Source organism: Doryrhamphus excisus, linkage group LG1 (assembly GCF_037039965.1).
Source record: "Doryrhamphus excisus strain RoL-2023G ecotype Guam linkage group LG1, RoL_Dexc_Guam_v1.1, whole genome shotgun sequence".
Taxonomy (NCBI): Eukaryota; Metazoa; Chordata; class Actinopteri; order Syngnathiformes; family Syngnathidae; genus Doryrhamphus; species Doryrhamphus excisus.
The window spans coordinates 24,721,305-24,736,665 of record NC_136357.1 but is presented as its reverse complement, the minus strand read 5'-3'; the positions used below and the strand labels follow the sequence as shown (position 1 = coordinate 24,736,665).

Below are 15,361 nucleotides of genomic sequence, written 5' to 3'. Positions count from 1 at the left end.
GTACACCCTGGACTGGTGGCCAGCGAATCACAGGGCACATATAGACAAACAACCATTCACACTCACATTCATACCTATGGACAATTTGGAGTCGCCAATTAACCTAGCATGTTTTTGGAATGTGGGAGGAAACCGGAGTACCCGGAGAAAACCCACGCATGCACGGGGAAAACATGCAAACTCCGAGGGTCTCCTAGCTGTGAGGCCTGCCTGCTAACCACTCGTCTGCCGTGCAGATGCTAATTTTTCGGCCCTTTGTATTGAGTTGTGGACTCCTATAGAGCAGCTATGCACAATAACACAGAAAGCTTTGTAGTTCTTCCAGAATCTGCACCTATTCCAGCTGTATTTCCAAAACAGTCTGTTTTAATTTATTCCACCTGTTGCCCGCCGCTGCAATGGGTCACACCAAGTACTCCTAAGTACTGTGCGACTAATTTTGTGGGTGTAGGAGTTGAAAATAAATGAATAAAAGCCTTTGTAGAGCTAATTGAAAAGTGGTTAGGAGCTACTGGTAGGAGACCCCTGACTTAGCATGTATGAACTAAAAGAGTGCTAACGTAGGTCCGCGTTTATCGCAGGCATAGCGTGTCCGACATTGATACACCCCTCAGATTAGAGAAGGAGAACTGTCCTATCTAGTCATGCTCAAAGACTAGAAGGGACAGCATCTTTCAGCATAGAGAAGAGAAGAAGAGAGCTGTCCTATCTAATCTAAACTGATGAAGCCTGCTCGTGATGCTGAAAAACTAGATAGGACAGGTCTGATTTGACTACTAATCAGACTAGATAGGACAGGTCTAGTTTTAGGATTTGACAGGTTGGTCTGTCCAATTGTGCACTAGCCAGACAGGGTCTCACCTATCTAGTCATAGAGCATGAAGTGATGAAAGGAGTCTTCTAATACGACCTCAACAGTCCAGTTGTCAGCCATTTGATGTCCTGGAAAATGGCGATCCTCTTTGGAGGCACAACAGCTGATTTGCATTCTGCCAATATAGCATATTTTATTTATGTAGGTTCTATTTACCTTTGTTGTATTTATTAAGTTTGTTAATTGATTAACCCTAAACCCGGGCTCACACTGAATCTGTTGCGGTTCCGGGCCTGATCCATCAACTGCCAGTCGCACCGACTCCAGTAGACGCAGCGCCAAGCTTGACCAGAGAGTACTTCGGTGTCTGTGGCGTTTGGAAAAAAAAGTGAAACCCCAAACAGCATGGAGCTAGCATGAATCTACAACAGGGAATGCTTCAGGCGGCCGCAACTGAGCCGTGACAGATTCAATGTGAGACCTGCGTAATAGCACATGGTTGCAGGAGAGTCATTTGTAGGGTAGCATGGCGCATAACGGTGATATTTACAGTCGTGTTTCCACAGATAATACACGTTGCCTGTGTTTGTGCTGGACACAACGCCAGTAGAGATGTGGTCACACTTGTCAAATCCGTCCTCTTTCACAGGTGAGACATTTTAGCTGTACTTTCTTTCTGCTGTCTTTTTTTCCCTCTCTCAGATGTTTTGTTGTTGGTATCAGTAAAGTTAGCTACTGCAAGGTGTTCTTTTTATCCAGAGTACAAGCAAAAACCCAACAGTAATCCATCCATATTGTCCAGCAAGAGGCGGGGTACACCCTGGACTGGTGGCCAGCCAATCACAGGGCACATATAGACAAACAACCATTCACACTCACATTCATACCTATGGACAATTTGGAGTCGCCAATTAACCTAGCATGTTTTTGGAATGTGGGAGGAAACCGGAGTACCCGGAGAAAACCCACGCATGCACGGGGAGAACATGCAAACTCCGAGCATGGAATTGAACTCAGGTCTCCTAGCTGTGAGGCCTGCATGCTAACCACTCGTCCGTCAGCCCTTTGTATTGAGTTGTGGACTCCGATAGATTATCCTATGCACAATAACACAAACAGAAAGCTTTGTAGATCTTCCAGAATCTGCACTTATTCCAGCAGTATGTTTTTGGAATGTGGGAGGAAACCGAGAAAACCCACACACATACACAGAGATGCCCAACAGAGACTCAAACCCTGATCTTTCAGTTCTCCTGACTGTGCTGCCAACATGCTAACCACTCAAACACATGCGGCCCCTAACAGTAATGTTAGCATTAATAGTAGTAATAATTCATTCATTCATTTTCTACCGCTTATCCTCAGAAGGGTCGCTGGAGCCTATCCCAGCTGTCTTCGGTCCAATCGCAGGGCACATATAGACAAACAACCATTCACACTCACATTCATACCTATGGACAATTTGGAGTCGCCAATTAACCTAGCATGTTTTTGGAATGTGGGAGGAAACCGGAGTACCCGGAGAAAACCCACGCATGCACGGGGAGAACATGCAAACTCCACACAGAGATGGCCGAGGGAGGAATTGAACTGAGCTGTGAGGCCTGTGCGCTAACCACTCGCCCACCGTGCAGCTGAGTAGTAATAATACTAACACAATAGTCATCCATGTCAATGACAGAGACATTATTCTTTAGTTGTTGGGATCTATTCTCAAATACATTTCTAATAACAAAATATGGAATTATTTTCTTGTTCATGGCAGCCCCAAGGACACAGGGAACGTTTACCATCATGAGTTGTGAAAATCAATTTTTTTTGTTTGTTTATTCATCCATTTAGTATTCATGAGCAGGGGATTGAAATGCGGAGACAAGAAATCCAATTCATTATTTAATGGATTTTTACTTACTTCAAGCACCTCCTCTCAAGCGCTTATGTTTATGATATCTCTGACTGGGACCCCTTCGTCAATGTCAATTGTGCGATATCAGTACATGAAATAAAGTACATACATGAATTAGTATTAGATTGAGGTAAATAAGCATTTGACTTACACAAGGCTTGGGAGAATGTGATGTTCTCACATGACACCAAAATGGAGTTCTACTCTCAAATACTTATTTACCTCTATGTAATACTCATAATACTTCATTTATGGACTTTATTTCATGTTCAATTCAAGGCGCAGCGGGTCGCAACACATACAGAAAATATTATGAAACATTACTATAATGACCAACAAACACAAAAACACACTGCTCTACCACGTCTACAGCCCCCACATCTCACCCACCCATCACCAGCTCATACACACGCATAATTCATTTCAATATAATACAACATCAGGAGCAACAGATGTGAGGTCATAAGCAAGAATAAGAAAATAACAAGAAGAAAAATAAGATGAAAAAGAGGTACAAATCAAATTCTAGATCTGATCGTGATAAGTGAATATTCACACAGTAGCATCCAATATTAATGAAGGGAATATTTTCATAGTTACATCATAGAAAACCTGTTTATGACTTTCGAAATATATATTTTTTTACCATTATTAGAGCCCTGTAGACATGATATAACACCCCTATAGTCACCTCTACACCCCTGTCATTGTCCACTTACATCACATTGCGCAACTATAATGAGCAAGCTACAGGATCACTGCTGGGACACAGGAGTTGGCCGCCACTTTAAACAAAGCATGCTACCAAGCTAGCTAGTTAGCCTCCAATTTGTTTACTTTACACTTATGCTAAACGGTATTAAACAGAGTGAGGAAGAAGGGCAAAGTAAAAAGCCAACAAATGTACCACTTCCACATGGAATGGGAGAAAAGCTTGTTTCACTGTGTCAAGTCATATATGCCGTTGTTGACTCCATGCAGTTTGAAGGTAATGTAACATTACTGACGCCTAGTGGCCACAATACTACATATAAATTGATTTTCAATATTTTTTGACTAACAATAGGACATATTTTGTAATGGACTGTAATGGCACACAGAAGATTAGTCTAATCAGATGCGGTTTTTAACTTGAATTACCCTCAACCTATGTATTTACAGATTTTACAAGACTATGAAAAATGGATTAATGATATGTCTGAAAGGATATAGATCAATATACTGACTCAAAGGTCGGGCTGGAAGACAGTTGAGTGTCTTATAAATGATGGACAAATCTGTATGAAAAACTCAAATATCAAATCATCAAATATTCAGAGGATTGAGTCGGTGGTGTTTTGGTAAACAACATCAGCATAATCAAGTATGGAAAGTTTTCCTGACATGAAATGAAAAACAGGTCGAAAGTAAGCTCAGGGTCGGTCCAAAGACTAAGATATATACTGTAAATACATTGACTCCCTTTACAGTTAATTTGATGCAAACTGGATGAATTTTGTCTCAATTTTCCAGGAGAAACCCCTTGCACTTTCATTTTATCACTGATGCTGTGGCCAACCAAATATTGACCTCCCTATTTGAGTCATGGATGGTCCCGTCCGTGCAAGTTAGTTTCTATGACGCCGATGAGCTCAAGGTAAGCGCATGTTAACCTATCCCCGTAGATCTACTATGTCTTTCTCCTTCTTTAAATGATGTGTTTATTTATATGGTATGTTGGTTTGTGTCGGACATACCTAACAAGTAACAAGCATGGTTGAGCGCCTCAACCAACCTAATAAACGCCACTTTTGTCTTGTTTCAGTCCGAGGTGTCATGGATACCAAACAAGCATTACTCAGGAATTTATGGCTTGATGAAGCTGACACTAACCAAAGCCCTCCCGTCTGACCTGTCAAAGGTTATTGTTCTGGATACAGACATCACCTTTGCCACTGATATCGCTGAACTCTGGGGAGTTTTCAGAAAGTTCACAGGTAAGATCTTTTGAATTTGACATCAAATATCTCTCATGAGTGTCAGAATACTTGTTAAATCCAAGGTTTTGTTAATAAGGGTAAGAACACTGCAAATCTTGGTTTGGAGCATGCATTACATCGCATCTGGGATTGCACAACAACAAAAAACCTGAAATCACAGGTCCAGCCAAACCTGGATTTTTGTACTTTTTGTATAATTCAGTTTTTGGTGAAAATGGTGCCTCAGCTTTGTACAATATTGCACAAAAAACTTGTCTGTTTGCCATGGACCGTTGTACATGTTGCTGACTCAGTGTGAATGCAAAATAACACGCCACGGGGGCCAAAGCAATATATTGAGTTGTAAGTGCAATATTCATAATGCCTCATAATTGGTAATGGTAATGGTTTTATTTCATTTGAACATTCATCAGATTACAATTGAATGCATCCCATAATCAGTTCCCAGTTCCACATGTCCAAAAGGAGTAGGAAGAAGCAAAGCTTATTAAATCCTACCCCTCCATCTGGTACTTTTACAATCAGTAACTGTTACATTTGTTCACTTCCTGCTTTCCTAATATAGTTTAAGTTTTTTGGGGTTTTTTTTTTATTTATTTTTGTCCCGTACCAAAGTACGAGGTTCATATTCAATTCACTACCAAGATTTTATAATGTATATACTGGTCATATGTTTCATACATTTCACATTTTATATTACCTTGTAAACTGTATTTGTATATAATCCTGGGAAAAATTGCTAATACTTTTAGGATGTTTATATTGTTTATATTGAGATTATTTTTTTACTGTTTAACCGTTGGGGCTGCATGGCAGTTGTGTGGTTAGCACTCAGACCTCACAGCTAGGAAACCCGGATTCAATTCCACCCTCGGCTGTCTCTGTGTGGAGTTTGTATGTTCTCCCCGTGCATGCGTGGGTTTTCCCCGGGTACTCCAGTTTCCTCCCACATTCCAAAAACATGCTAGGTTAATTGGAGACTCCAAATTGTCCATAGGTATGAATGTGAGTGTGAATGGTTGTTTGTCTATATGTGCCCTGTGATTGGCTGGCCACCAGTCCAGGGTGTACCCCGCCTCTCGCCTGAAGACAGCTGAGATAGGCTCCAGCACCCCTGCAACCCTTGTGAGGATAAGCGGTAGAAAATGAATGAATGAATGAATCTTATCTTATAACAGGCCATGTATCGAGAATCAATTAAATTGATAGTTATTTTCATTCCGAACACGTTTCCCATCTTTATAGTTTTTTTTTTTTTTGTTTCCAGACAAACAGGTTATTGGTCTGGTGGAGAACCAGAGTGATTGGTACCTGGGAAACCTGTGGAAAAACCATAAACCCTGGCCTGCACTTGGTCGGGGCTTCAACACAGGTAGCATACTTGACATCAGAAGTTACAGCATGTATCACCAATGCTGCACACTTGACATATGATTGGTTCCGATTGTATTATTTCACAATGGTAGGTGTTATTCTCCTGTACTTGGAGAGGTTGCGGCGAATTGGATGGGAGCAAATGTGGCGGCTGACGGCAGAGAAAGAGTTAATGAACATGCTGAGTACATCTCTGGCTGATCAGGTGAGAATAAACTGGAAATTTGATAATATTTGAAGAGAAAGAGAGAGAGTGTCTTATTGGAGATGTTTTTCTAGGACATCTTCAATGCCTTCATCAAGCAGAACCCAGTCCTGGTCCACCAGCTGCCCTGCTTCTGGAATGTTCAGCTGTCTGATCACACTCGATCTGAGCTCTGCTACACCGATGTTTCTGACCTCAAGGTACGCTAACATTGCAGTATATTTAGGTACAGAAATACGTTAATTGGTTCCAGACCCAACAGTAGCCACGTTTACATGAGTTTTTCTCTTTTCTAATGGAATCTTTCCGAATGACCTTTCCGAAAGCAATGGTATACATGGAAAGGAATATTCCAATTGCGTGTCTACATGCGGCTCTATAATCAACCAGAATAGTCAATGGGGCATGCGCAGTAAAGCGTAAACACCAACATCACGTGATACCGACTTCCTCCAGTTTTTCTTTCACTTGTTGGAATAACTCCGTATTCTCAGTTTTCCGTTCATCCAGTCTTGAAATTTAGTTTAAATCAAAAACAAACTTTCCGCAGCAGTCCAGTGCCGATTGCTCGCCTCCATTTTTTTAAATGGAAGAACGTCTGGAGCTGCGTGTTACGTCATATCTCAGCATTCGCTGAAAGAACGCACCTGGGAACAGGAAAAGATAAAGTTCAATCTTGCTAATATTTTATAATTAAGCTGGGCACATGTTTTATATAGATATGTATTTTCTTTTTGAATAAAAGTGGACTTGTGAATGGCGTATAGAAGGGTTTAGATTCTGTGCCACAGATGGCGCTAATGCACACCAAAGCTGCTTGCCAACCGCCAATAAACAACAGAAGAAGAAAAAACACCACGAAGAAGAACGCAGTCTGACAACTTTCCGTTTGAGCAGGTACAAGATACCTCAATCGGATTGGGGAAAAGAATATTCCACCCCTGGGAATCCCATTATATATTCATTCGGATTGGCACTTTTCTTTCGGAATGAGGTGTATACAAAGGTTACATTCTTTCCGTTTCAGCAAACAACCCGAATGGAATTGGAATATTTGGGTCCATGTATACGTGGCTAGTGACTAGCACATTTCCGCAAAGTGGGATTTTTTTATTTATAAATAGGGTTGGGCATCGAGTCTCCAGTTATTTATGATAACACTTTATAACTCACTCTATATAACACTCTATAACGCTTTTGTTTTAGGTCATCCACTGGAACTCCCCAAAGAAGCTGCGTGTGAAGAACAAGCATGTGGAGTTCTTCAGGAACCTTTACCTGACCTTCTTGGAGTATGACGGAAACCTGCTGCGACGTGAGCTGTTTGGCTGCTGGAGTCAAGCCAGTCCAGAGAGCATACAGGTTAGTACTGAGAAGTAGTTGACTGGTATACACATCACCGTGGCAACAGATGATACAAAACAGTGACGTGCGGTCACGGGAGGTGGGTGAGGCACAAATAATGTACAAAGTCATGAAAACTGCAGTAATGCAGTACAATGTGTTGTCTGTACAATGCAATGCCTGCAGTGGTGAAGTGGTGAGTATGAATGGTTGTTTGCAATGTGCAGAACTTTCACTCTCACAACCACAGGTAAATCCCATGCTTGCTTCTGGCTTTGTGACGAGAAAGTGGGCGGGTGACGGTTGCTATAGGCTGGATGCTGCAATGGAGGCGGCGGTGATTGGCAGAGGACATATTGGCCACACAGGGGAGAAAAAAGGCTGGAAGGAAAACAAATAGCTCGGAGCAGAACAACAACAGAGCAAAAGAAAAAAACAAAAACCTACCCTCAACAGAGGATGATAAAAGGACTCAGTACATAAAACTCAACAAAAGGCACACCATGAATACTGCTAGTTTGCAAAAACAAGACATTCAAGTTGTATAAATGACCAATTAGCTAAAAATGTCATCCAATACTTCTCTACAAGAGAGGAGAAATATGATCTCAGGGAAGAAGTACATTTGAAACACTTCTATGCTAGGACTACGTTATGCTAGCCATAGCATTTCAGTATGTGGAATCAAACTATGGAATGGATTGAGTAAGGAAGTCAAACAATGCACAATGATGAGCCAATTCAAGAAACAATACAAGCAGTTGATGTTTGCTAAATACAAGGATGAAGAGTCTTGAACCAGTCATGATGTGCTATATATATCACTATATTGACACTTACTATGGTACCCATTATGGCATTGGATGCTCATATCACCTCCTGCTTTGGTATGTGACAAAAATAAAAAATTTAAAAAATTAGAAATAAATAAAATAAAAAACTTAAACTATATTAAGAAAGCAGGAAGTGAACAAATGTAACAGTTACTGATTGTAAAAGTACCAAATGGAGGGGTAGGATTTAATAAACTTTGCTTCTTCCTACTCCTTTTGGACATGTGAAAGTGGGAACTGATTAATCTGATTAATCTGATACATGTTCAAATGAAATAAAACCATTAACATTACCATAAATGAATAAGAAACTGTGGTTAATAACCTGATGTGTTCCTAGTGTGGATGCACCGACTAATTGCTATTCCAATATTGGGTGAGTCTACAATCTGTTTGATGGTCTGTGCTCCATTCTAGTCTTGTGCTGGTCTACAATTTTGTTGATGATCTTGTAGTCCATTCCAGTGTTATGCCGGTCTACAATCATGAGGTCAGCTCTTTGGTCTTGCCTATGGTTCGGTCATTTATTCAGATAATGAGTTGAGATGAGGAGTACTTTCTTACTTCGACTGGGCTTTGACATGGACACAAACACTCTGAGGGAGGGTCGGTAGGGGGATCAAATACTTATTCACTCAAAGAAATACATTCATATATGAAATATATTTCATGTTACTTTTACATTCTGTCTCTCTGTTAAGAATTGACAGACTGGTCATATACGTTCTAGTAGCATGACAGTATGTTGTCTTTTTTAGTTGCAGACTGCCCTGGAGGACCTAGACGAGGATGATCAGTGTTACGACTTCCGCCGGGAGCGAATTACAATTCACAGAATCCACCTCTACTTCCTGCAGTACGAATATACGCTGAGCGAAAATGACAACGATGTCACACTGGTGGCCCAACTCTCTATGGACAGGTACTTGCAGTGACGTTCATGGCTGCTTTGGAACGTTTTAAAATGTTAAGACAGGTTGCTCATTATAACAAGAAAAAAAGAACAGTTTTTGTAATTTATGGCGTGGAAGAGAGGGGAGAGGAACAATCTGGCGTCTTCCTGCCGCGGGCATTGTGCTTCAAAGAAAGCTGCACCCCACTGGAATTTCATTCATCATCTGTCATTCAATCATCTACAATCCTTGTTTGAGACAAGAACAGGAACTTGTTTCTTTTTGGTAGATAGCTGCCTTGTGCTAGCTTCTCTTTTCACTAACAATTGACTTAATGAGGATTAATGAGGTGGAGCAAATGCTTTTTTTTCGCCATGGCTTGGCAAGCTCCATATATAAATGTAGTATTCTACACTGGTCACTAGGCGTCAGCAATGCTACTGTAATGTTGGGGGAGACACACAAGCACCAGACTTTATTGTTTGCAAAAATATTGGTGCATGACCCACGGCAAGCTAAAACTCAACTCTGAATGCTCAACATGTCTGTGCTACCGGAACATATTTACATCCCACCAGCACAAGTCTTATTATGTCTAAAATGAATCATATTCTAAGATAAGATAAGATATGCCTTTATTCATCCCTCAGTGGGGAAATTTGCATTTCTCTTATTATGTCTACTATGTTGGGTAATGGGAGTGTGAATGTGACTATAGGGGTGTTATTTCATGCCTAGAAGGCTCTAATAATGATTAAAAAACATTTTTAGAAGGTCATAAACAGGTTTTCTATGCTCTAACGATAAAAATATTTTATTTATAAATATTAAATGTATATATTAAATACATTATATATATATATATATACACAATAATATATAATATGCTAAATGAATTGTATTTAATATGTATATATTAAATACAATATATTATATAATATATATACAATAATATATAATATGCTAAATGAATTGTATTTAATATTTTATACATTAAATACAATATATGATATAATATATATACAATAATATATGAGAAATGAATCGTATTTAATATTTAATATATATATTAAATACAATATATGATATAATATATACAATAATATATGATAAATGACTCATATTTAATAATTAATATATATATTAAATACAATATATGATATAATATATACAATAATATATAATATGATAAATGAATTGTATTTAGTATTTAATATGTATATTACATATTATATTTACTATAAATATATTTTATGTTATATATATTTAATATATATGTATATTAAATATTAAATACAATTCTATATTTATACATATATATTAAATATTGTATTAATCATAAATTATAAATATAATACTTATAATTAAAAATATTATATTTTACATTATATATATATATATATATATTAAATACAACAAATGTATCATAGTTTGGTACCAAGTAACCGCAATAAATAGATGACTATCTACCAACTACCACAGGAAAACAGACAACCCAGCATCCCTGGTTCATGTGGTCTTATCAGCGTGAATAAAATGCTGTGTATCTGTCACCTCAAGGCTGCAGATGCTGGAGGCGATTTGTAAACACTGGGAAGGTCCCATCAGCTTGGCACTTTACATGTCTGACGCAGAGGCTCAGCAGTTTCTTCGCTATGCTCAAGCCTCGGAGGTCCTGAAAAAGCGCAAAAATGTGGGCTACCACGTTGTCTACAAGGAAGGCCAGTTCTACCCCATCAACCTGCTGAGGAACGTAGCCCTGAAGAATGCCAAAACGCCGTATGTTTTCCTGACAGATGTGGACTTCTTACCAATGTACGGTCTCTATGAGTACCTGAGGTAAGACGGACCACCCTTCAGTCCTCTTTTAATATTTTATTCGGAATATTACATGAAAAAGGTTATCATTTTGGATGAAAAAGTCATATTTTTTACAAGTAATATTGTGGACAAACGCAAATTTAATCTTTTTATACAAGATGTGGCCATCAAGAATCATCCCATCAAGTGTCTGGGGACAGAATCGATGAAGGACAGCGATTAGCGTTAGATAGCATCAAACCACACTCCACACACAAGCCGTACTTGATGAAGTCAGGATCGTACTTAGTACATAAAAATGTAGTCTTTTGTCTAAACAACTGACTGACACATTACCGCCGCCATCTGGTCGGAAGCTGCACTGTAAACTTAAATTATATTAGGAAAGCAGGAAGTGAACAAATGTAACAGTTGTAACAGATTGTAAAAGTACCAGATGGCGGGGTAGGATTTAATAAGCTTTGCTTCTTCCTACTCCTTTTGCACATGTGAAACTGGGAACTGATTATGTGATGCATTCAATTGTAATCTGATGCATGTTCAAATGAAATAAAACAATTACCATTACCAAAATCAAATAAACCGTGACTTTAACACCGACGTACAGAATGTACTGAACCGTGATGACCGCCCTTCCATGACACCTCTCTTTGCTTTTTCCATGCAGAAAATCTGTGGTCCAGTTGGACATGGCTGGTACGAACAAAGCCCTGGTGGTCCCTGCTTTTGAGACACTTCGGTATCGCTTGTCCTTCCCCAAATCCAAAGCTGAGCTGCTCTCCATGCTGGACATGGGGACACTATATACCTTCAGGTATCAAAACGGTCTCTACGATTTCTTCTCAACCAGTCCTTCAGAATTGTTGTTTCAATGATAACCCTAACCATAACCCTTTCAAAGTTGACCGTTTGTGGCAAAACAGCTCAATAGTGGCCACTCATCCTGTGGAATCAAACAGTCTTCGGGGAACAGATGTTAATACAACCTCTGTTTAGAGTGGGCTTTCCTACTTTGACAGAAATACCTTAATTTGGTGATGGCTGTATCGATTCCATGGTATTGTCAAATGTGATATTGCGGTGAAATGGCAATGAAGTAATTGGTATTGAATTGAATTAAAAAAAATCTGGTATAACGCATCACTACCTCTACTAACCAATAAGAATATGGACATAGTGGTCGTCAAAGGATTGTCCCAGATGCAAATGAAGTGCTAGCAGAAAGTCACGAAGAAAGTCGTATAAAGGTTGTTTGGACTCGCCAATGTAGAGGTCATTGCAACCTCACTGCAGTTCATAATAAGCACCAATGCTCCTATTCTTTGGATCAACCTGCATTTGCCTGACAACACATTAAACATTGCAATAATGTTGATTTGATGATGTATTTGCATGTGTAGGTATCACGTATGGCCTAAAGGTCATGCGCCTTCCAACTACGCCAAGTGGAGAACATCCACCACACCTTACAAGGTTGACTGGGAGGCAGACTTTGAACCTTACGTTGTTGTCAGACGAGATTGTCCACAATATGATCAACGCTTTGTGGGCTTTGGCTGGAACAAAGTTTCCCACATCATTGAACTGGATGCACAGGTAAACACAGTACATTCTTCTTATTATTATTTATTATTATACGGGAGCCAGGCAACGACATTTCGTTGGCCATCCATCCACCTACCCACCCATTACATGTAAGAGGCCTTGGAGATAAAGGGCCTCTAAAATGTAATGTCCCTCTGATGTACTTCTTCCTGATCCTATCCATGGAGATAAGAGGCCTTGGAGATACAGGGCCTCAAACATGTAATGTCCCTCTGATGTACTTCTTCCTGATCCTATCCATCCTGGTCACTCCCAATGTGAACCTCAGCATCCTCATCTCTGCTACCTCCAGTTCTGCTTCCTGTCTTTTCCTCAGTGGTACTGTCTCTAGATCAAACAACATCGCTGGACCCACTCGACTTTAACCAAACATATGCTAACCAAACACATTTTTACTGAGATGGTTTGGACAGAGGAGGCGAGATAGTGAATATATTGGTAGAAGGATGCTGCCAGGTAAGAGGCATAGAGGAAGACCAAAGAAAAAACTCAAAACTAAGCAAGACAACACTAAGACAATTTTTTTCATACTACGTTAGACCTTATGTAATATATACTAAAATCTGTCTATGACTATGAACTCTAGGGGCTCAGTGTCAGAATTATTACTTTCATACTTAGAATGCAAATATAAAATGTCTAATTGATTCATTCAGCATGTTCATGAATGGATGCATGGTTCTTTCTTCCAGGAGTATGACTTCATGGTTCTCCCAAACGCTTTTATGATCCACATGCCCCACGCTCCGAGCTTTGACATCTCCAAGTTCCGTTCCAGTTCCAGCTACCGCAACTGTCTGAACACCCTCAAGGACGAGTTCCACCAGGACTTGTCCAGGAAGTATGGCGCAGCTGCTCTCAAGTACCTCACCGCCCAGAGGAACATCTAAAAAGATCTGTCGGACACTTCCAGAACCTTTCAGACATTTTTGGTTTCCTGTGCTGACTGCGCCTAAAGGGACGACATGACACACGGAGCAGTAGAATTTCCTGTACTGTCATGCTTTCTTCTGACAATCAGGGGTTTTTCACCCATGATCCAGTATCTGCGACATTAGGGTGTTTGGGGCTCATTCGGGTCAGCACCATGTTGGAGAGGTCAGTCCAACAGGAGAATGTTTTACGCCTTATCACTTTATGGAGTATATACTAAGATGCATTAATTCATTTTCTACCGCTTATCCTCACAAGGGTCGCGGGGGGTCTTCGGGCGAGAGGCAGGGTCGCCAGCCAATCACAGAGCACATATAGACAAACAACCATTCACACTCACATTCATACCTATGGACAATTTGGAGTCACCAATTAACCTAGCATGTTTTTGGAATGTGGGAGGAAACCGGAGTACCTGGAGAAAACCCACGCATGCACGGGGAGAACATGCAAACTCCACACAGAGATGGCCGAGGGTGGAATTGAACTCCGGTCTTTTAGCCATGAGGTCTGCGCACTCGACCGCCGTGCAGCCTATACTAAGATCATTCACATAATTTCTTCTTTGCAGTGTAAATATCAACTTATTCACTTTACATTCACTTTAATTGGTCATTCTTTTGACCGCTATTAAGATTATCAATCAAAGGCCAGTCTAATTCATTGTGATTCATGTGTTTGATTCTACAGTAGCCAATATGTCACAGTACGGTAGTGGGTACACTCAGGAACCATTCGACTATATCTTTCCAAGAGACAACATAGAAACAATATGAAACTTGGATATGACTTAAGGTTGGGCTCAAGAGATCACGCATGTCTTCATACTCCGTGTGGCGCCTTATAAGATCCTATATGGATCTTTATGGCGTCCATAAAGACACAAACATCAAAAAATTTGTACATGTATGCTGCATTATTTATAAATTTAATTTTTCTGTTGAAAAAATACTTTAAAATAATTTTAAAATTAAATACAGTCATCTAATATATACAAAATTAAAACATAAAAAAATGAGAAGACTGAAATTTCATAATGATGCCCATTAATCAGAGGCTTGTTGTTTTGATGAATAGAGTCATTTTTTAGGCCCGCGACCAGGGGTGTGCAAACTTCCACCAAGGGTCACATACTGAACAATTAAAGGGCACCTATTATGTTTTTTCCACTTTCCTGACCTATAAATGTAGTTAGAATGTTGTATTCTTGTGTTAACTGATGCCAGAGTTTCGGTAAATGCAGACCGGAAATCCTCGGGGTATGGCGGGGATCAGACGAGGGCCAGGAGTGGAGTAAATTGAACAGACTGTTTAGGTTGGAAGCAGGAAGTCAATAGAAACACTGCAGAAACAGGTGCAGAATCTGGATCTAGAAAGCTTTCTGTGCGGATTATTGTGTGTAGCTGCTCTATAGGAGTCCACAACTCAATACAAACCGTCAAAAATGAGAATGAGCATAATCGGTCCCTTTTAAAGGCGAAAAGGTTGAAAAAAAAATACATCTACAATATATATTTAAGGTCAAAGCTTTGCGTTTATTAGTTTATTCGTTTATTATTATTATTACTTTTTCTCTTTATATATTATGCCTTTTTGCTTTATTTGCTGGGGTGTTTTTTTGTTTGATTTTATTTCTCCTATGTGCTGTGGCCCC

General features: G+C 39.7%; 1 protein-coding gene across 3 annotated transcripts in view; it reads left to right on the top strand.

Moving 5' to 3' along the window:
- Window positions 1-14,584, top strand: part of large2 (LARGE xylosyl- and glucuronyltransferase 2) — a 33,945-nt gene extending 19,361 nt beyond the window's left edge. For all 3 annotated transcript variants that reach the window (XM_058078308.2, XM_058078310.2, XM_058078306.2), the window contains 12 exons: window positions 1,381-1,463; window positions 4,233-4,356; window positions 4,525-4,696; window positions 5,967-6,071; window positions 6,166-6,278; window positions 6,353-6,478; window positions 7,485-7,640; window positions 9,214-9,377; window positions 10,909-11,187; window positions 11,837-11,983; window positions 12,570-12,765; window positions 13,467-14,584. In XM_058078308.2, the coding sequence (XP_057934291.2) occupies window positions 1,381-1,463; window positions 4,233-4,356; window positions 4,525-4,696; window positions 5,967-6,071; window positions 6,166-6,278; window positions 6,353-6,478; window positions 7,485-7,640; window positions 9,214-9,377; window positions 10,909-11,187; window positions 11,837-11,983; window positions 12,570-12,765; window positions 13,467-13,664 (1,863 nt within the window). In that variant the 3' untranslated portion in view covers window positions 13,665-14,584. The remainder of the gene's footprint in view (window positions 1-1,380; window positions 1,464-4,232; window positions 4,357-4,524; window positions 4,697-5,966; window positions 6,072-6,165; window positions 6,279-6,352; window positions 6,479-7,484; window positions 7,641-9,213; window positions 9,378-10,908; window positions 11,188-11,836; window positions 11,984-12,569; window positions 12,766-13,466) is intronic.
- The last annotated feature ends 777 nt before the right edge of the window (window positions 14,585-15,361 follow it).